At 55.2% G+C, this 20,645-nt stretch overlaps 9 protein-coding genes across 9 annotated transcripts in view; 4 read left to right on the forward strand and 5 right to left on the reverse strand.

The window, feature by feature from the left end:
- Nucleotides 1-1,247, forward strand: part of BBK36DRAFT_17076 (aconitase iron-sulfur domain-containing protein) — a gene marked incomplete at both ends in the record, with an annotated part of 2,613 nt that extends 1,366 nt beyond the window's left edge. The window contains one exon of the mRNA XM_024897835.1: nt 930-1,247. Coding sequence (XP_024753016.1) covers nt 930-1,247 — 318 coding nt within the window. The remainder of the gene's footprint in view (nt 1-929) is intronic.
- Nucleotides 1,248-1,839: 592 nt separating this feature from the next.
- Nucleotides 1,840-3,789, reverse strand: BBK36DRAFT_1188117 (hypothetical protein; the record flags this gene model as incomplete). The annotated part of the gene is made up of 2 exons (XM_024896563.1): nt 1,840-3,440; nt 3,477-3,789. The coding sequence occupies 2 exons, from the start codon at nt 3,787-3,789 to the stop codon at nt 1,840-1,842; spliced, it is 1,914 nt and encodes a 637-aa protein (XP_024753017.1).
- Nucleotides 3,790-5,451: 1,662 nt separating this feature from the next.
- On the forward strand, nt 5,452-8,306 carry BBK36DRAFT_1134304 (ARM repeat-containing protein). Its single transcript, XM_024892261.1, is given in 9 exon segments — nt 5,452-5,598; nt 5,662-5,799; nt 5,855-5,965; nt 6,021-6,167; nt 6,221-6,594; nt 6,666-6,960; nt 7,019-8,189; nt 8,202-8,271; nt 8,282-8,306. The coding sequence occupies 7 exon segments, from the start codon at nt 5,476-5,478 to the stop codon at nt 8,174-8,176; spliced, it is 2,346 nt and encodes a 781-aa protein (XP_024753018.1). The 5' UTR covers nt 5,452-5,475; the 3' UTR covers nt 8,177-8,189; nt 8,202-8,271; nt 8,282-8,306.
- Nucleotides 8,307-8,665: 359 nt separating this feature from the next.
- BBK36DRAFT_1110219 (hypothetical protein) lies at nt 8,666-8,923 on the forward strand (the record flags this gene model as incomplete). The annotated part of the gene is made up of 1 exon (XM_024889555.1): nt 8,666-8,923. The coding sequence occupies one exon, from the start codon at nt 8,666-8,668 to the stop codon at nt 8,921-8,923; it is 258 nt and encodes an 85-aa protein (XP_024753019.1).
- Nucleotides 8,924-9,102: 179 nt separating this feature from the next.
- On the reverse strand, nt 9,103-10,747 carry BBK36DRAFT_1165944 (glutamate decarboxylase; the record flags this gene model as incomplete). Its single annotated transcript, XM_024894840.1, has 3 exons — nt 9,103-9,645; nt 9,716-9,837; nt 9,901-10,747. 3 exons carry the CDS (start codon nt 10,745-10,747, stop codon nt 9,103-9,105), a joined length of 1,512 nt encoding a protein of 503 aa, XP_024753020.1.
- Nucleotides 10,748-11,454: 707 nt separating this feature from the next.
- BBK36DRAFT_150942 (cytochrome b5) lies at nt 11,455-11,848 on the reverse strand (the record flags this gene model as incomplete). Its single annotated transcript, XM_024897587.1, has 2 exons — nt 11,455-11,612; nt 11,749-11,848. 2 exons carry the CDS (start codon nt 11,846-11,848, stop codon nt 11,455-11,457), a joined length of 258 nt encoding a protein of 85 aa, XP_024753021.1.
- A 471-nt stretch (nt 11,849-12,319) lies between these two features.
- Nucleotides 12,320-13,640, reverse strand: BBK36DRAFT_1111010 (hypothetical protein; the record flags this gene model as incomplete). Its single annotated transcript, XM_024889651.1, has 3 exons — nt 12,320-12,466; nt 12,537-12,979; nt 13,049-13,640. 3 exons carry the CDS (start codon nt 13,638-13,640, stop codon nt 12,320-12,322), a joined length of 1,182 nt encoding a protein of 393 aa, XP_024753022.1.
- Nucleotides 13,641-14,417: 777 nt separating this feature from the next.
- BBK36DRAFT_1109827 (hypothetical protein) lies at nt 14,418-15,044 on the forward strand (the record flags this gene model as incomplete). Its single annotated transcript, XM_024889517.1, has 1 exon — nt 14,418-15,044. The coding sequence occupies one exon, from the start codon at nt 14,418-14,420 to the stop codon at nt 15,042-15,044; it is 627 nt and encodes a 208-aa protein (XP_024753023.1).
- Nucleotides 15,045-15,422: 378 nt separating this feature from the next.
- BBK36DRAFT_1366 (S-adenosyl-L-methionine-dependent methyltransferase) lies at nt 15,423-16,787 on the reverse strand (the record flags this gene model as incomplete). Its single annotated transcript, XM_024897453.1, has 5 exons — nt 15,423-15,530; nt 15,598-16,325; nt 16,401-16,486; nt 16,561-16,577; nt 16,650-16,787. 5 exons carry the CDS (start codon nt 16,785-16,787, stop codon nt 15,423-15,425), a joined length of 1,077 nt encoding a protein of 358 aa, XP_024753024.1.
- Between the last annotated feature and the right edge of the window lie 3,858 nt (nt 16,788-20,645).

Raw genomic sequence — 20,645 nt, forward strand, 5'->3', positions numbered from 1 at the left:
CTCCCGCCGCACGAGCGCCCGCCTCGGGAGCGGCATCAACACGAGACGCTGCTGCTCGGTCCCGACCGGCGCCAGGAAGGTCGCGACCGGCTCGAGCCCCTACCACACCGCGCTCGGCAGCTCCAGCATCCGCCGCAACTGGAGCGGGCAGAGCCGCAACTGCCGGCACAACTCGCACAACCACGACTACAACCCGTCCACCGGGAACATGAACTCGGTCCCAGGGCGCCGCCTCTAACACAGCCACCACGTGAACGGGCACTGAAACTGCTCCTGCGCCTCCGGCCTCTCCAGGCTCCTCCCCTTCCCGAGTTTCCCGAGCTCCTTCCGCTCCGCCAGCCTCCTGCCCCTCTAACGTTACAGCTGCGAGCCCAGCCCGACGACCCTCTCCTGTGGCTCCCTCCCCTGCGGCCTGAGCTTCCCGCTCCCGCCCGGGAGCTCCGGCGCACCCCCGCTCTTGAATTTCAGGCGCGGGCTCCCGCAGAACTACCTCAGCCAGTGCCCCAACTTCCACCACCTCGGCCGTTTCCGGTATCGCCACTGCTGGAGCCCGCTCCGCTCCTTCAAGTAGCAGAGGCCCAACGGCAGCAACGCCGGCGCCTTCAACGCCAACATGCTGCTGTCCTACCGCAACCCCCACGGGAAACGCTGCGGCAGGACCGCGACGGTGACCGGCTACGTTCCCGGCGTCCGCAACCTGTCGTCGTGCGGCGGGCGCCGGAGCTTGCAGAGCTCGCACGGCAGCGCGAGGTCGCAGCGGGCCTAGACGAGCGACGGCCCGCACTACATCTTCAGCCGCCGCCCGAACTCCGGGCGCAGCCGCCGGAGGAACTCGTCCGAGAGCTGCGCGCAGTATAGGAGCATGCTCGACAACCACGTCGACGGCTACTCCGGCCGGCTGTCGAAGAGCCCGGTACGCCGCCCTGCAGCCGCGCTACCTCGGCGCCCGCGTCGTCCTCACAAAGTCCTTTGCCCGCATCCACGAGACCAACCTCAAGAAGCAGGGCGTCGTGCCCCTGACGTTCGAGAACGAGGCCGACTACGACAGGATCTCGGCCGGCGACGAGGTCAGCACCATTGGCTTGTACGACATGCTGCGGAACCAGGGCAAGGGCGATGTCCAGCTCAAGGTGAAGAAGGCGAATGGCGAGGAGTTTGTCATTCCAACCAAGCATACCGTTAGCAAGGACCAGGCCGGATTCATTCTGGCGGGTAGTGCTCTCAACTTGCTTTCCAAGCGCACATGAATATGAAAAGGTGGTACAGTGGGAAAAGGGAGAGGCAAAGGCAGGGAGAGGATGATGATGTATACCAGGGTTAGGGTTGGATGGATGCAGGATAGAACTCGATGGGAGTGTGTCTTGACTTGTTGCTTTGGAAAAGGAAAAAGGGAGGGGCCACATAGCACGGATTCTGCTGATTGATTTACATTGCTAAAAGAAAGCATCATATCTGAACTTGGACGCTCTCCATCTAGATGCAGTGCATGTGCTGAAATTCAAATACTTGTCATTAATGGCGCTTCTCTATGAGCACATGGCATCTTATATACATAGACTATTGAGTGATCCCGCCTGACGCCCCCAAAAAAATACCATCTGCGCCTTTTAGAACGAAAAGCAGAGACGCGGGACTCCTGTATGCCCACCGTGATAACATGGTAATGCCGTGGCGCCAAACCAACATAGCCTTTCTGACAACCCAGGCCTGCCGTCTTTTCTCCCAACCGTAAATCAATGCGCCAGTGAGTATCTTGAGTTGAAATTCCAGGATGGGGACAGAAAGAAAGATGATTAGTATGTTTCTGACAAATAAGGGGGAGGCATAATGCATGTATCGTCATCGTTGGTTCGAGAGTCCTTTGCTGCCCTCTGATACCAGTCTGGCATCGTTCCTAATGCTTTCAGCATAGTTCCAGGCTTCCATGTGCGCTTGCTTGGCTGCACGGTCTCGCAAAACCCTCTTTGTCTCGTTCTCTCGATGCCAGGCGCACGCCCTGACCCATGCAGGATTCTGCAGCACGTCTTCTGGAAGTTCTTCCTCAGGAACATCACCAAAGTCCATGATTCGATTGTAAGACCAGGGCTGCGGATCCACCCGCTTTGGTTTCTTGTTTGACGCCTTTGCTGCGTTTCGTTCCTCTTCCTCCGCCCTCTCTCTTGCTCGTCGTATCCACCTCCGCCGTTCGATGACTTTGCCGAACCAGGCCTTGCGCCCGCCTCGACCCTGAATCTCCAGCGCCTTCTGCTTGTACCACTCATCAGATCGATTATGTGGCATATGAATTGCTGGATTGACGGCCAGGTATCGCCTTTGATCTCCGGCCGAGGGTGTTTGCGCAGTGGTTTTGGGCCAGGCCGCAGACTCTCTAGGAACGCCCGGTGGGGGACGCAGAGAAGATTGCCGATATATCATGGCATCAAAGGCCTCCGAGTCAAAAACGCGCCTCGTGGCCGCGCTGAACTCTTGTGCCGTGCCCTGTCTTGCAGCCGGTGTAGTCTGATCATCCCCTGTGACCTCCTTTTCGGGCGTGGAAAGGGGTGGAACGGTTATGCTCTCTCGCTCGTCCCTCGATCCGATTTCTCGAGGCTTGGGCTGCTGAGGCTCTTGAGAAAGAGGAGTCGATCTGTGTTCCCCACTGCCATCAGGGATGTCCCCTTGTACATTGTGAAGATTCTCATGTCGCCCGTTGACCTTTGCTTGGGCTATGTCTATCACAGGCATGGGGTCATATGAGGTGCGATTTCTTTTTGAATTACGTAGGTGACGTGTGGTTTGGTCATCACTAAGCCTGGGGCTTTGAGGTTTGGGGGGCTTTCCTGAAGGAGCAGTATGAGTGCCATCGCCTGGATGGGCTGAAGATCGTGATCTGGTTCGCCTTTCCGGCGCCAAAGAAGTAGAGTTCGCCTCTTGCTTCTGGAAGTGGGCGGGCTCCCGTATCCTGGGCTGAACATCAGCAGCATCGGCCTTTCGCTTTTTGGGGGACAGGTGCAGAGGGATATTCCCAATGACTTGTGATTGCTGACCGGATTCTTGAAACACACCCATAGTAAGAGCCTCGCCTCTGCGTGAGTCCACCGGGTTCGACCCCTTTCGGCTCGGTACATTGGCCACTGTGATCGATGGCAACTCGCCTGCGTTCATAATCAAAGTCGATGCATACTCAAGTCCCGCCTGAACCAATTGATCCACAAGGGCAGAATTCACCCCAGGACTGGTCCCTTTTGGCACATATCTGCTCTCTAGTAAGTCTCGAGCAGTTTGTGGGCGCGAAGATTCTGAGTGGCTCTTGTCAATAGACGGAATGTCGGGATTCAGTACGAAATAGGGTTCTCGAGGCCTCAGTGGTATGTTCTCAACCGCTATTGCCGAGGTAGTGACATCCTGTACTGTTGCTCTATTCTGCCTCAACGGCGCAGTGTTTGCGGGTGCCGGTACTGCTGGGTGCTCTGGCACGAGACTCGAAACGCGATGACTTGATAACTGATGAGTGGCAGGCGGCGTCGGCAATTGACTGAAGTGTGCCAAAGTGGCATCTCCTTGTTTCGGAGTACCGGCGGTCTGCAGACTGATATTCTTTGCGGGACGAGACGGTGCTCGCCCAAGAGCGAAGCGCCGCGTCCTCTTTGCCTTATGCAAGGGTCGTTGAACCGTCGATTCGGGGCCAGGAGCATTTGGTGGGCAGTTGAAGGCAAGGTGAGTAGAGCAGAGGGCTTCCGCCATTAGGGGGTTCTCGCAGTCCCAAACCGAGCATCTGCCCCCCAGTCTAATCGCCTCATCGACATCCATGTTTGAGAGCCTTGGTAGTCATGTAGTAAGACTCCAGGTGATATCCGTGAAATATCATCTCATGCCAGGTAAGGGAGGAAAGCCGCCAACTGAGTGTGCCGTGATGATCCGAGGCAAGATGAAGGGATACTGCAGCGTGGTCATGCCCAAGATAAAGTCACAGACCAGCAGTCAGCCCAATATGCTGCACTTGCGGGGAACCATCCAGAGAAGCCGCGCTCGTCCTGAGGGCGAGAAACCCGAATAGTGTCGCAAGGGGAGAGGAAACCTGGTTCTTAGTCAGCAGAGCTCTCTCGCGGATAGTGTGGCACAGCAGAGATGAAATTGGGCTCGCTCTTCAATGTCAGATCTTTTCAGTTTCTTTTTGTGACTTCAGGCTAGGAACAGCAACGGCTATGGCCACGAGCGTCTTCCTTGGGGATCGACTGCTCGCATGAGCAGCCAGTGTGCGTCGCGGCCTTTGGTCCCCGTCCGTGGCGTCAAGGAACAGAGACTCCGTGTGCGACGCGAGAGTTGTTGATTTGCAGCACTTGAAGCCGTCCAGCAAGGAACCTGGAGATCGAGTCCCTTCCCGAGGATCTGGCTAGAGCTGCTGCTTGACGCGTTCTCGTGAACGGCAGCGCTTATTCCGAGCAGGAAGACGCAGGCGGCCACAACCAGGAGGTTCCGTTCGGTCAGACCTTTTACCATGGTGGCATCATTCATTGTGGCGAGGAGCCAAAGGGACGCAGATATGTCAAGGATATCAGGGGAAGACGAGGCATTTGCCTCAGCCACTTACTTTGTGCTCATAGATGGAGACCGCCGTGCTCATGGCACAGCTTGATATCTGCAGATGGCTTCCGGACGCAGACAGCCGCGGCGATTTGAAAATGCGTAGCCTGAGAGTCGAGAGATTGGCGATAAAAGAGTGCAGGGCCTTGAAGCAGAGACGACGGACAGGCCAGATTTGAGCTGTTCGCCTCCCCGCGGCTGCATGCGTAGAGGAGAGAAATGAAAGGACGTAAGGCTGGAGGAAGATTGTTGGTTAAGGCAGGTCAGGTTGAAGCGTTCGTCCGCTGAAGTGGCCCGAGCGCCTTACAGCTGGCAGAGGCTCTGAAGGTGCAAAGTACCGGTACATAAAGTTGGGAAGGGTAGTGGCAGCATGGACTGAAGAGGCTCAAGTATCTTAGGTCATGGTTATCATTTAGTTCCGGTGAAATGTCAGCCTACTTGGTCCTGCGGCTGGACCCTAGTGGGATCAATCAAGCCTCGGCTTTTTATACCACATGGCTGTTTGACAGCGCGTTGAATCTGGTCAGATTTTGGCCATCAGCGTCGGGGAATCGAGATACCCGATGGCGAGGTGTTCTAAAGGCCTTCTGTACCGCTACCCTATCCGTCCGTTCCAGCGCTGTTGCAGCACGCCATGCCCTGGAGCGGCCCCTCTTTAGCGGCCTGAGTCGCTTAACGACGCCCGTGCGACGGGACACAGAGCAGACCTGAGGCTTTCCAGTGCTAGCACCAGCACCAGCGCCAGTGCGTGCAGCTGCACGTGGGAGCGGGGAGCTTCCGGTCCTGAAACTGACACTTTGCGATATCGCGACCTCGTCCAAGACAGGATCCAGTACGCGGATGGTCTTGGTGATGCAATCGCTCGTCTGCGCACCTCGTCGACGACCTCGTTCCGGATAGCCTCTCTCACGCATGGAGTTCCTCAAGTCGGCCGTGGCCTCGGCCATCTCCCAGGGCCCTCCTTTCCCCTACACCTTTGGCGACAAGGTGGATGTCGACGAATCCATCTGGACGCTCTACAATGGCACAAGGCGGGTAGGCTGGCCTCCCCGGGCTGCGCATGCGGTGTTGCACAGGCTGACGGCCGCGGGCAAATAGGAGGACGGATCCAACTGCAGCATCTTTGCCTTCGACAGCGCCGCGAAGAGGAGCTTGTTGCCGCTCGCAAAGAACGCGCTGAGAAAGCTGCGGACGCTGCGACACCCAGGAGTCATCAAGGTTCTGGACACGGTCGAGGTATGCGATGCGACCTGCCGTGGCTGCGCTTCGGAGCTGACCGTCGAGCGACCAGACAGACACATACATCTACATCGCGACCGAGCGCGTGACTCCTCTCCGGTGGCACGTTCGAAGGAAGAGCCTGAGCCCCGAGACGATCAAATGGGGTCTACACACTGTCGCTGTAGGAGCCCTGTCGAAGCTGTCGCCCGTGAAAATCAAGTGCTGATATACTCCAGCAAACGCTCAAATTCATCAATGACGATGCTTCCTCGAAACATGGCAGCCTCAGGGTCGGCTCTATATACACTACGGAAAGCGGCGAGTGGAAACTAGGGGGTTTCGAGGTCCTGAGCAACGTCAAGGACAGCGAGTCTGCTCTCGATGTTGGTGAGCCAATATCCAAAGGTTGGGACGCGAGTGCTGATCTTGCATGTAGAGCTACGGAAGCTTGGTTCCCGACTCTGGTCGATATGCGCCGCCAGAGGTGGCTCAGGGTGGATGGGCGGCGACCAGAGCGCACCCTACGTACGCCATGGATTCGTACAACTTCGGAATCCTCATCTTTGAAGTCTTCAACGGCGACTTTCACGGCCCGGACCAGGTTGGTCAAACCAAAAACATACCACCCAGCATGCAGACTGCCTACAAACGGCTTTGCAATGCCAACCCCAAAGCACGGATAAGCGCTGGCAATTTCCTCGACCTTGGACGCCGAGCAGGCTCCTTTTTCGACACCCCCTTGATTCATCTGACAGAAGGGATTGAGAACCTGGGGGTGAAGAACCCTGATGAGCGGGAAGAGTTTCTCAAGTAAGCTCCCCTGTCCTGATTTTACGGATCATGTTCCCTGTCTGGTTTCTCCCGTCTAACGCGTTTCCTAGCGAGTTGGAAAAAGTTACGGATGATTTTCCTGAAGAATTCTTCAAATCCAAGGTCCTGCCAGAGCTGGTCAAATCGGTCGAGTTTGGCGGTGGCGGTCCCAAAGCTCTTACTGTTGTGCTGAAGATAGCTGCCAAGTTGCCCTCTGACGATTTCGAGTCGAAAATCACACCGTTCATTATTCGGGCCTTTGCAAATCCCGATCGGGGCATTCGCGTCTGCCTCTTGGACAACCTGCCTCTCATCATTGACCAATTGTCACAGAGGGCAGTCAACGACAAAATCTTCCCCCAACTCGTAAGCGGTCCTCCTTTCTGCTGTGGAACGAAAAAAATAATGCTAATGAGAACACAAGGTCACCGGCTTCACGGATGCAGCGCCTGTAGTGCGAGAGCAGACGTTGAAATCTGTTCTCGTTGTCATTGGCAAACTGTCTGATCGCACCATCAACGGCGAACTTTTGAAGCAGCTGGCAAAGACCGCGAATGATGAGCAGCCTGGCATCCGAACCAACACGACGATTTGCCTGGGCAAGATTGCAAAGAGCCTTGGCACATCTTCAAGATCAAAGGTGCTGATAGCCGCATTTACGCGCTCCTTGCGGGATCCCTTTGTGCACGCAAGGAACGCTGCGCTCATGGCGCTGGGCGCCACGGCTGAATACTTCAACGAGGATGACAGTGCCAACCGTATCCTGCCGGTTATATGCCCGGCGTTGATTGACAAAGAGAAGATGATCCGGGATCAGGCCTCGAAGGCAATGGATATCTATTTGCAGAAAGTTCGCAAGGCTGCTGCTGCCATGCCCGATACCGCCCTACCTCCCCCCCAGTCGGCCGATGCTTCCACTGCCCAGGCGGCCACGGTGCAGCCAGGAGCATCCGGAAGCAGCTGGGCAGGCTGGGCCATTTCGTCTTTTACGAATAAGCTCACTGCTGTAGCTGGAGAAATGCAAACTGCCAGCAGCCCAGCCCCAACCCCTGTTGCTTCACCACCCGCTTCCGAGGCGAGGAGGCCACCCACAGCATCCGCATCAAGTCTTCACCGTCAAACCTTGACGTCTCCTCCCCCGGCATCATCGGGTCTCTCTACGCCTAGTGCTGCAAGTGCTATTGCTGGACAATTTCTGCCTGATGACGACGATGCCGCCGGTGACGCTTGGGGCGATCTTAAGGACGATGTTGGTAATGCAGGTGATGGTTGGGGCAACGACGACGGCTTTGGGACGACATCTGCGGCTTCGAAGGCACCTGCAGCTGCGTCCGCAACGCCCTTTGGCGAAGACGAGCCCGATTTCGCAGGATGGCTAGCGGCGCAAGCGCAGAAGAAAGGACCAGGCAAGCCTTTGCCAAAGGGGCTGTCCAAGACCACGACCACGACCACGACTGCCAAGAAGCCCGCAACAAAGACGGTAGCGAAGCCTGTAGCAAAACCGGTGACGAAACCTGCGGCGAAGAAGATTGATCTGGCGCCCAAAGAGACAGACGACGATGATGGATGGGGTGAGTGGTAGAGCTGGGTTACATATTGTCTCTATTCTGTTTGAGTGTCTGAATAAGGTTGTTGTTGTATATAGCGAAACAAGCCGGCGTTGGGATTAGAATTGGAATGCAAAAGCCATTCGTCTTCAACAGTAATGTGTCAGGACTCATGCAATACTTTCCAGTGTCCTTGAAAATGAGCTTTATACGAATTTCGTCTACATGAAGAACGCATAGGGCTGTATGAATCTGCAGGCGTTTACAGTGCATGTGGTGTTGCCACTGTGCCTTATCTAAGCTTATCGGCGACTTGGACGAGAAAAAGTTGGAAAAATAAATATCCCACCCAAAGCAAACATCCGCTTCGTCGCCTTTCCCCCATCACGGCTCAAGCTGCCGCGATCAAAGGACATCTCAAGGGAAAAGACCGGATCCGACCCAGCCCCTTGAATTGGAAGAGAAAAGAAAGGGAGGAAAACGAAGACCAAGTCATCAATCCTCGAACGAAGCACAACACAAGCATGGCGCAAGGCTCCATCAAAATGTCCAGCAAGGCGGCGGCGCCCAAGGCCGTGCACTCGAAGCGCCAGGCGTCCAAGGTGACCAAGTCCAAGAAGGCAAAGAGCGCGGACAAGATGATCAAGAAGTTCACGTCGGGCATGGCGGCCAAGACGGAGGCGCTGCTGGGGGAGCGGGCGGGCCATCTGGAGCTGATTGGGCCGGGGAAGAAGGGCGGCAAGAAGCTGTCGCAGAAGGGAGGATCCAAGAAGTTCGGCTAAAGAAGAAGAAGTAGTATCGGAGAGGGAGAGTTGGGGGGGAGAGCACTGTGATGGAGATGGCGCTGGATTGCTTGGGGGAAGAGGAGCGGCCGGGATTGGGAAACGACGACATTTTGTTTTGCGAGCGATATTGATTTCGTCGACTATTTTTCTTTGTTTTTTTCTTTCCGCGCTACGGACTATACATACTTCTCGATATCGAATTCTCTGCCCTCGGCAACGTCGTTCAGAATCGTCGTCACCACCTTGAAATCCCGCTCGACATCGACCCTCCAGTTCGACACGGCCACCCTCACGGCCTTTTCGCCCCTCCAGCTGGTCCCACTTACGTACAACTGCCTCGTCGCATTAATCTTCACCACCAATTCGTCGTTGAGCCTCTTATCCTTGGCCCTGAACAGGACAATGATGAAAACATCTTCTACATCGCCGCTCTCGTCGGGCAGCAGGTCATAATACGGCGAATCGCGCAGAAAGACGGCCAATTTCCGAGACAGCTGGGCCATGTTGTGGAATAACCCAGCGAAGCCGGGACGACCCTCGCTGAGGAGCACGGCGTAGGCTGGCAACGCGCGGAAGCGTCTCGAGTTTTCGAGGCCCACGTTGAGAGGAGACGGAATACTGGCTTTTGGCCCTGAAGAGAGATATGCGGCGTTGGGGTTGACGAATACGGATTCCAGGATGGACGAGGTGCGGGTGAGGAACATGCCGCAGTCGTATGGCTGAGGGTGTCAGAGGGTTGGGTACAGACAAAGGGACAGGGCTGGGAGGCGATAATGGGGGTTCTCATACAACATTGAGCATCTTATGGCCATCGATTGTGATGCTGTCGGCCAGATCCATGCCCTTCACTCGCTTGTGAAGCAGCCGATATTCGTCTCGATCTTCCAAAACAGCACAGAAAATTCCAAAGGCTATCATCAAACAATCAGCACTGCAACTATCCATTCTCCTCTCGAGGATCGATATATACTCACCCCCATCCGCATGGATCCACGCCCCATGTCGATCTGCCAGTCCTCTCAACCTCTTCCACTCGTCGACATCATCGAGAGCATAACCGCCGGTGTTCACCTCGCCCATGCTAACAGCAATGATGCTTGCTGTTTCAGGCCGACTCATTTCTTTCTCAACCGCGTCAAGATCCAACTTCCACGGCTGAGCAGCGCTCCGAGGAAGCTCCTTGACGGAAGCTCTCCCCAGACCAACAACGCTCGCCGCCTTGGAGAGCGAACTATGGCCTCCACTGGTGAGGACCTGGATCTCGGAGACTCCGGCTTTGACACAGGCGCGCAGCAGACCGAGCTCGCCCACCGACGCGCCCCTCTTGGCGAGAACAGCCTCCCGCCCGCAGGCCAACCCGAGGACATTGCTGCCCGTTGCCCCCGTCGTGAAAGTCCGGCCCTTCCACCGCCCGGCGTCCAGGCGCAGCAGACCAGTCAGCATCTCGAGCGCAGAGTCTTCGACCATGGTGGACACGGTCTGCTCGGGCAGATGGACCTGCACGTTCTGGTCGGTGCGGGAGACGACGTTGTCGGCCCATTCCGCCAGCGGGAGCACGCCGCCGGTGACGAAGCCGAAGTAGCGGCTCGACTGCGACTGGCCGCACAGCGCGGGCACGATGTGCTCGGTGATGTGGCGGGCGACGTCTGCGGCGGGCTGGCCGGAGAGGAAGGCCGGGTCGGAGGACTTGGGGAGGGCGGCGGAGGCGGCGTGGATGAGGGCGATGGGCGGGAGGGTGTGGGCTTTTTGGGGGGATGGCTGGGGGAGGTTTCGCTGTTGGAGGCGCAGGGCCAGGGCGTTGATGTCGAAGAGGTCTGACATGGTGAGGCCGGTATATTGGGAGATGAGTGAAGGAGACTCTGTTCTATAGAGATGAGCATTCAAGAACGACTGACCAATTACTCGGCGATATAATCACAATCTGCGTGCACACATCCCTGGGAATAATCATGTCATGAAGAAAAAGAAGAGAGGGGAAAACAGGTGATGAGATTCATGAATATGGACATTTTATAAGAATCTACGGCGATTGATACCCCTTCTCCACTGCTCTGCTCTAGGGATCGCAAAGTCTTTCTGCTGGCCAAGATGCCGCCTTGCGAGAGCCTTGTGAGTGCTCAGCGCGATGCCCAAAGGGGTTAATAAATGTCGAACCTGGGGGAGCACAATCCTCTTTAAGTCGACGGGTCATTAGTCACCGCTTTTCGGCCTTCTCTTTATGTTGATTTGCCCACGAAATTTGGCCATGCCAATCCATCAAACAGAATCGCAAGCAAGGTGAATCACAAATCCTTATGTCAAACAAAGACCACGAGAGGAAGTCTGTCTGTATACACCCCCATGTCCCCAACAGATCTAACCACAGCCCCAGTCTCAACTCAAGAAAAAAGATGGACCAAATCAAAAAAAAAAAAAAAAAACGCCTAGATATGTAACAAAATTCCCACCATCGTCTTTGACAAAATCGCATGAACCCGTATACATACACCCCGAGGTATGAAATTGGTTTTGTTATGTCTTGTCTTTTCTTACAGCTTCGCAGCCTCCTTGACGCTCCCAATTTTGTACTTGTCCCCGTACTTCTCCAGCACGCTCTCGTTATGATACTTCCAAAAAGCCTTGGTCGCGTTCTTCCCCGCGAAGCGCTTGAGGATCTTGGAACCGCCGGGATGCTCGTCGAGGAATTCTGGTGTACAAAGCATCACTGTGTTAGCTTTCTGACTATACCGCGATTTCTCCTTTCTCTTGGCAGTTGTAGTTTGCTGTGTAAAAAAGTTCTTGAATCTATTCAGAGAAGGGGAAAGGAGGGGGAAAAACGCAACTGGTGACGTCGTAGACGTTGTTCTCGACAATCAGCCAGTACCCGTTCTCATCGTTGTTGTGCGTGCCGACGTCGGCGGTGGTGAACGACTTGTCGGACATGTTTTCTTTTCGAACTTTGGGGGGTTTTTGTTTCTGTTGTTTTTATTCTTTGCTCTTTTGGCGTAATTGGAGTCTGCTTGCCAATGCTGTTGGCGCTGTGATTTGTAATTGTTCAGGAAAAAGAAAAGAAAGTCAAGAGTAAGCACAAAACGGTAAAAGGGAAAAAGAGAGACGCTGATGATGATGATGGGACGGAGCTCCAGAAAAAGGGACAAGCGCGGCATGGGAGCTCCCACTTGGAAAAGTTACCTCGGCACAGACCCCGGATTTTGGACTAACGAATGAGACGAGGCCGATTGCAAACGTCTCGTGACATTACTAAGACGCATTTAGATGGAGACGAGATGCTATATCACCAAGTTTTAATGCATATGTATTCTACAAGACCTCTATTATTATTCAGACATACGGCTGTTAGCATGTCCAAAGCCATTGACAGTGCTCATGCAGACAACTCATGTCCAACAGCCCCTACAGCTCAACCACCACCGGCCGCCTCCTCCGCAGCGCCTCCCGGAACCGATCGGCATACGCCGTCGTTGTTCTGCAGTCGCTCTCCATGCGCTTCTTCATCGCCTCCGGCAGCCATTCCTCAATCTTCCTGATCCTGTGCTCGTTCTACTTGCAATGTTAACCCACAAGACTTGCAAAATCGTGAAATCATGGAAACGAAGAGCAAAAAACATACCGATGGATGCGTGCTAAGCATCTCGGGAACCTCATGCCCGCCCATCTTCTGCATCGTCTCCATCCGCTGCCAGAACCCAACCGCCTGCCGCGGATCGTAGCAGGCCTCCGCCATCATCATCAGCCCAATGTAGTCCGCCTCGCTCTCCTGCTTGCGCCCCATGGGCAGGTAGAACAGCAGGTCCTGCAGGTAGTAGCCGCCGATGACGTTCCACAGGCCGAACAGCGCCAGGCCCGGCAGCGCCCCGGCGAGGAAGAAGAGGCTGCCCGCCGTCAGGTTGCCGACCCAGGCGGCGGAGAGGCGCTCCGCGGCGTGCGAGGCCGTGTTGTGCGCAATCTCGTGGCCCAGGACCGCGGCGAGGGCGTCTTCGCTGCGGCACACGTTGAGGATGCCACTGTGAACAAAGACTTTGCCGCCGGGGATGACGAAGGCATTGGCGGTTCCTTGCATTCATGAGAACGAATTAGCATTTACTGCAGCAACATTGGTGCCGTAGAGGAGCAAAAACCCACGGCTGTCTGCAATCACCCGCACCTCCCAGTCCAGGTCCTCCATGCCGCTGACGGGAATCAGCCGCTTCATGACCCGCTGCACCAGCATCGTCCGCGGATCCCAGTTGGACAGAAAGTGCCCGCCCTGCTCCTCGACCTGCCGCACAATGGCATCCGCCGCCCGCGCGTAGGCCTGCGCCACCAGCGCGTCCGACAGGAAGTTGAAGCGCCGGCGCCCCGTCACGGGCGACGTCTGCGAGTTGCACAGGTAAAACGCCACGGCGGCCACGACCGAGGCAATCACCACGGCGCGCGAGTTGCGGCTGCTGCCCGCGCGCGAGAGCCTGCTGGCCACGGTGTTGGGCACGAGGGGCTTTGCGTTGCGCAGGCGCTCGTGGGCGTCTTGGTGGTAGTACAACCTTGCCCTGGACCTGTTCCCCAGTGGCCCAGAGGCAGACGCAGATCCGGCGTGAGAGATGGAGGAGCGACAACGGGAACCGCCGCAGAGGCCATCGCGTCGAGCAATTGCGTGCAGCACGCCGGATGCTCGCAGGGGAGGGAGCGCATCCGACGGCACGACGCCGCTTCTCCGGAGCAGATGCCGGGGAAGCATTTTCCCCACGAGGAACCCTTCTCTTTTGCTTTTCCCTGCCGTTGCTGCCAACTTTCAAACCCCCAGCCGGTGCCTCTGCGGATAAAAGGTGGGCGTCGCCGGGGGTTTCTGTTTCGTCTTGGCTCGTACGATGTCGAGATTTGAAGACGGGGAAGAGATTCAGTAAAGTCAGATCGAATGCGATTTGAGATACTAGTAGGTAGTACGTCACAACCGCCGTACAAAGTTTGTACTGTACTGTAGCTAAGCTACCTAAGCGAAGGTATGGCAGATTCACCTGGGTCGATCTTCCATCTCATTCGAAAATTCTCCGATATGAAATCTCCAACCGTTTCATTCTACCAGGCACTTGCCTTTGCATCCTTGGTTTCCATCTTGCTTCTTCCAATCTACTGCCAGCGCTTCCGACACTCCGGAAGCAAACCTGATAGAGGGCTGATACGCAAGGCCGGGCGGTGAGGCGGAAATTACCTCTTTGGTTAGCACCACCCGTTCGAGCTTACTGAGATGATGCAATAACCACGGCCAGCTTCAGAAGCTCAGGCATCAACGGCGTCTCGGCCCACAAGGTAAGCAATCCTCACAGCTCCCCTCGTCGTTCGATAAATACGTAGACGAGATCCATCCTTCTCCGACATCCATCCTTCTCCGAGCCCCATATACAGCTTCAACGCAACATTTCAAGAATCAAAACCCGCAACATCTACTACCGCTCAGCAACCACTCTCATACATACTCCGTACATACACCGTCAATCAACACCAAAACCCACACATCATGACCGACCTCACCCCCCTCAAACCAACCTTCACCCCCTCTTCAGCCCCCGAATCCCCCTCCGTGTCCTTCACCCTCAAAGTCCTCTCCCTCATAGAGCACGTCGAAGGCGGCTACTTCGCAGTCACCCACGTCAACCCCACCACCATCCCCTCCCCCTACCCGCAGACGCCGCTCTCCCAGCAGACAATTGACCTCGTCGGCGGCCTCCCCGCAGACTTTGATCCCGCCGTCCGCCGCCTGTCCACGACAATCTACTACTACCTCACGCCGAACCGCCCCCAGGGCTCGTTCCATCGGAACCGGAGCCGCATCATTCACACCCTCCACAAGGGCCGTGGCCGATACGTCCTCATTCATCCAGATGGCCGCATTGAATCCTTCATCGTTGGACCCAACATCGACAAAGGCGAGAAGTTGCAGTGGGTGGTTGAGGGCGGTGACTGGAAGGCGAGCTTCCTTCTGCCTGACGTTGATGGCGAGTCGAGCAGTGACGGCTTGCTCATCACCGAGACCGTTGTGCCGGGCTTCGAGTACGCTGATCATGAGTTTCTCTCTCGCGAGCGCTTAGCAGAGATTCTTCCAGAGGAAAAGGCCAAGGCGCTTGAGTGGCTCGTTAAGCATTGATGTTGGCCATGTGGAATGCGGGAATCTCAGGCGCAGTGTTGAAGGGACATGTTGAGCCACTCTGGCATGTATGCTTTGAAGTATGTACAGCTTCAGAAAGAAGCAACCCACATGATCCATCCTTCAACCGGGCTCCTCTTTCGTCCAGCTCGTACCCCAAACAGCACGGCCACATTTCCCAGAAGTAACATGGTTATGTGATCACCAGCTGCGCCATCAAAACCCAAACCGTCGCCACTTTCATGTGACATGGACTTGTCCGATCCTAAACGCCGTGGTATCCTTCGCCAAAAGAGCCCTTGTAGATGTATCATAGCTGACAAAAGGGAGCGAGAGAAACAAAGTCTGGTGCGATAAACATGTCTAGTATAGCCCTTGTCATGATTGCTCCCCCGGAAACGGCTTCCTTCCCCAAGCGACGAAAATAGGCAAGTATGCGTGAATCGAGGGATCCGACACCTCTCGTCGGACTTCGACAAGGGATACCTTCAGGCATACCTTTGTTAGTTTGTGGCGTTGAACATAGACATGAGCAGAAGAAGAGTTTTCTCACCTCAATTTCCTCAGGCGTCCGTCCATAGACTTGATTGAAAAGGCCTAGCGAAAAGGCACTCAATCCCATCTGCATGTTCGTCTCCATCAGCTGGCCAATCTCCTTCAGCGCTGGGTCTCTGGCCCATCCATTGAGAGGGACCTTGAATATTCTCTGATGGATATCTACGAATCCCACCCGCTCCATCATGCTTTTCAGATAGCCAAACTCTGCGTGAGGGCGTTTGGCCGCGACAGCGGCGTTGAGAAAGTCAAGGAACCACAAGGCCAGCGCACTATCCGCCTTGAACGTGCCGTCATCGCAGTGTGGGACAGGGCAGCACTCCTGGGCCTCGAACCAGCCTCCGGGAGAGAGTGTGTCAAAAGCTTGTTGCACGATCTGGGTCTCGAAGGATTCCCAACAGCCGCCCGTCGTTTTGGTATGGATATAGTCAAAGGGCTCACTGAAGACCCAGGGCTCGGAGCTGTCTTCCACAAAGAACTCGACGTTCATCGGAACGATATCGGGCTGGATTGGCGACAGATCCGTAGCCGTAACTCTGGCCTCCGGGAAGCGATCGCCCATTGCTATCGCCCAATCTCCTGTGCCGGTGGCAATGTCCAGGATTCTCCTTGGGGGTCGTGCATCCAGCGGGGCAAAGTAGAGCTTGTCTCCCATTGCTTTCGTGAATGCATAATCTTGTATGGCCAGGCGATCTTGTTCCAACTTGTCATTGGGGAACATGTATGCTAGAAGAGTACTGGAGTTAGTGATCGCGGTCAAGTTGCGTCATCACTGCGAAACGGGCTGTTGCTTCATCTTACATCCTTCTTTATACGCATGATAGGTTCGGCCAAATCGCTTCGGAAAGTCAAAGATGCTCTCCGTCAGTGACATGGAATCGTCGGTCCTAGACGGATGATTAGCCTGGTAATGTAAGGCCGGGATGAGATTCGGGGAACGGGTTGGTTGCGGTCTACGCACATGGACACGGCCTGTGGCTTGGTGTGTCACTATTAGTTACTACCATCTCAACTGCTGAAGGGATTCAAAGGTGTAAGAGGAAAACGTACATCGGGCTCAAGGAAGCTGCCGTTGGTTGAGCTAGGTGCAGAACAATTGAAGGTAAACTGATAATCTTCCAACCCCGAAGCCGCTTGGCCACCGCTCTTGGATGGCTGTGGCTGTGACTGTGACTGGTCCTCTTCCATTGCTGCCTATAATCCTAGAAGCCTTGGGTATGAAAGAGGGAGGAATGTGAGAAGCAAATGTATTGAATGGCAAACTGGTGACCGTCAAATGCCAAGGAGGACGCTTGGATATATTGACATAAAGAAGCAGAAGGAAAGGTGAGCGGAAGACTGTAAGTGGAATGCGCAACCACGAGCTAGGCAAACGAAAACGCCGTGAAATTCTTTGGGCAGCTCCGAGGCACTAACGAAGAGCTGGGAGATCGAAGGCGGAGGGCTGGAGATATGCGAGAAGCACCGGCGGAACTAGCTGGAAAGCATATTTCAGAATGACGGCAACGATGAGATGCAATCCATCCACACCGACAACCACCGACCCAAGCAGGCGGTAAAGGGGGGGTCCTCAAAGAACCGGGGCTGAGATGGTGCCAAAAACGCAACTCGTGTGCCAACAGGACAACTTCGACCGTGCTCTGCTGCAGGGGGTCGGAGCCTCTTGTCTCTGTCTCTCGGAATATTTTGTTGTTTAGGGCTCTTTATTCTGCGGGCCAATCCGTCAATCTCGACCAGACTAGATGGCCTTTGGCTGAGCGAGCAGCCAGTAGCAGATGGGAGTGGGACGCATAGCGCCAAAAGCACGGATGTCAGTGTCCCCAAGGAGGGGGGACGACAGCAAATAAGTAGGGCCGCCTGATGATGACAAGAACAAGCCTAGGAATCCCGGAGAAAGGAGGACCACGGAGAGTGTGTGAGTGGAGGGCTGGGCTCGACAGCAGGCATAGAGTTCCGTGTGCTGTAACCAGACCCTTGGCTCCAAGTCCCGGGAAGCTGGTTCGACCAGCCAGAAGGATTCGAGACATGGTGGGGGGCCACCAAGCCCGAGATCGAGACACCAGAACCCAGGCAAGCAAAGGACACCCGTTATGTATTGGCATGCCACACGACCGCTTCCACTGGGTCAGCTGGAGAATGCATCAACAGCAGCAAGTATCCGGACATGTCCTCCGGAGCTGATCTGGGTGGCTGGCCCGCGCTAGAAGCCATTCGCCTAGGGCCACTCGCCAAAGGTCATCCGCCCGGCGTCAATGAGGCTCTTGGCCGCGCTTGGGAGCACTTGGACAGCGGGTGGCGGATCAGGCCGACGGTCCTCTTAGCCCGCGATGCTCAGCGTCGGATCACGTCCCAGACGTCTGGGACCGGTGGGGGCTAGTTGTCTCCTTGGCCCGTCTACCCATGCAGTCCGTACCGAGTAGGCCGCTGCTTGCTCGCCTTAGCCTGGCACCAGTGTGAGACAAACAGTACTCTCCAGCATCTCTGGTGTCCCCGAAGATGCATAACCGTGCCGCAGCGGCTAGGGATCTCGGCCAGGGTGCTGGGACGACTGGGAGCGCGTGTGCGTCTCCGGTTGGCAGACGGCAGATGGCGGTTGTAAGACGCCACCCACTCTGGCTGAGCCATTCGAACCGCTTGCGAGTTGTCGTGACAAACGAGATGCAGCTGGTCCAATGAAGACAGGCAGGGCTGTTTTCTCTTTGCTTTTTCGTGGCCGCATATGCAGCCCAGTCCATCCACTCGGGAGAAAACAAGCAGCGAGACGAGAGTCGGCGGTTGGGGTGCGGCCGAGCGAGAGGCGGCCGAGACGCGGGCGAGAGATGGGCGAGGAGGAGAGCAGAGCAGCCGCTGTATCTCATTTCCCCGGTCGTACGAGCGTGAAGCATTTGGTGAAGTCTCTGAGCTGTTGTCTTGTGTACCTAAATGTCAGGATCTGCTCCATCTGCGCACATTCTGCCGATACAAAATGACTTGATGGCCTTCACCACCCGTGATCTGCCTCTCTCACACGGCAGGTGCGACGATGCACATGAATGTGCAAGTGCGAATTATCCAGTACGTACCTTAGGTACTTCCTATTGACCACCCGAGCTCGTACTCGGAATCTCAACTTGTTTCTGTCAATGCAGACGCTCTGCCATTCATTCATTGGCACCTTGGGCACTCTTCCTTGGGTCCTCGTACATTAGTTTAGGGATTGTCTCTTACTGGCTCTATCGCAGGGCTACCGAGCATCACATGCCTGGCAGGGATACCAGCTTCTGCTTCTCTTCCTGGATGGTCAGCTTGTGTGATGCTCCCTGCTCCTCCCCGAGGCTCTGGACTGATCAGTCATTGGACCGGACATGAACAAAGCATCTTTAGTCAACTCCATCCCATGGAGACGGCACTTTAGTTGTATATGCAGGGCAACTCGTCGATACTTTCCAAACAAGACTTATCCCCCTCTTCTTCTCCAATTGGACTCTTCCCGCTCTCCGGGAGCAAAAGCATCCGGGCCATGTCGAAGCCTGAATGACGCCCCCGTCTGACATGTTACTTACATGCTCGTACACGTGTTATGTGCGAATGCGCTGGAGCAAAGCCGACCCATCTCTACCCAGTACCACGGGTTGATATTAACAGCGCTGTTATCCTGCATATTCTGTCTTGTGTTCACGCATACACAGCACAGCACCGCCCTGGTATTTGAGGGCTGTGGCTACCATTGGGTGAGTTAGTTCTGACACCAGGCACGTTAGCTACGGTTGAGCTTTACCATCTCGAGCATACCATGCATCTTGCATCCTGCACGACTGACCTACCTCGGGTATATGCAACGGAGAAGGAATACCCTGTCAGCTTGCAAGCGCAAGGACGACGTCGTGGATGGGCAGCGCAAGAACTTCTGGACGAATAGTAGGGACAATCCCGTGCACGCCATATTTAGGCTACGCAGACTATATCTTCCCAATATGCGATCAGACCAGTATTATATGGATATTAGGCGGCCTCTGCTAAACTACTATACTTGAGACGACTATTCACACAAATGAGTATCTGCAACTGATATATCAGGGAGCACAGCAGCTATGTTACGTTGCAGAGCCCCTTGATGGTTCACATTCCTGACAGAACTTATACACTTGCAAACTACGACCCTGCCCCAAACGCACGGAGTACTCACACGCTCTCTGGGAGATTGATGACCTCCAAAGGCACGGACCGAAGGCATGACAAGGCCCGTCGCAGCGACTTTTTCAGCTGACAAGGAGTCGTCCGTCTTCCCCCCGGCCTCCTCTCACCGGTCACACAGGATCAGAGCAAGGGCCTCTCCCTCGCCCCAACAAGGCCCAATGGACATGTTTCATCAACATGTGATATATGACAAGACGGGACAGCGTGCATGAAATGGTGCGGATATAGTATGTCGTACGAAGTGCCTTGTACGAGATATATCAACTTGAAAGAGGGTGATACAGGAATTCTATATCCTGTATGAAGCAAATGGCGAGCTCAACAGGGGTACGGTAGATGGGATCACCGCGGATTGCGTCAAGTTGGCTAAGGAGTATTCCGCAATACCTTTAGAGAAGCGACTGGAACCTGCACAGCTCACATACAGACAGTCAGACTATTTCGCCTGGCAGCAACGCATGAATATTACATGCCACACCCCTCCCCATGCCACCAACCAGAAACAGGTTACTTGGAGGAAAAAAGTGAATGATCAAGCGTTCCTCGCATTGACATGCTCGTTTACTAAGCCAATAAGCTGCTACTCTCACTGCCTATCAGAGAACGTAGTGATCGAAACAAACAATCAGGGCACTGGACTCAGATGTCGTGATGAACAACGAAGTGTAAATGCGATGAATGAAAGTGAGATGCAGAAACTAAGCTAGCTACCAAAGCGTGGGCGCAAGTGTCAGGACCTGTATGGTCCAGGTCAGGTGCGGCGGCACGTGATCCGTGACACTGCCTGCAAGCAATTTGCTTTTTATCTCTACGCTCAGCGTATGCCAAGCCGGGGAGTGTCTCTCTGCGACCAATTATATATTTCTTCCT

The sequence above is a fragment of the Trichoderma citrinoviride genome (assembly GCF_003025115.1).
Source record: "Trichoderma citrinoviride strain TUCIM 6016 unplaced genomic scaffold BBK36scaffold_2, whole genome shotgun sequence".
Classification (NCBI taxonomy): domain Eukaryota; kingdom Fungi; phylum Ascomycota; class Sordariomycetes; order Hypocreales; family Hypocreaceae; genus Trichoderma; species Trichoderma citrinoviride.

Bases quoted from the DNA above. Each gene is read 5' to 3' on its own strand.
- BBK36DRAFT_1134304 (XM_024892261.1), top strand. From the start codon at position 5,476: ATGGAGTTCCTCAAGTCGGCCGTGGCCTCGGCCATCTCCCAGGGCCCT. The intron at 5,966-6,020 runs GTAGGAGCCCTG...GATATACTCCAG, and splicing joins GGGGTCTACACACTGTCGCT to CAAACGCTCAAATTCATCAA. The intron at 6,961-7,018 runs GTAAGCGGTCCT...TGAGAACACAAG, and splicing joins ACAAAATCTTCCCCCAACTC to GTCACCGGCTTCACGGATGC.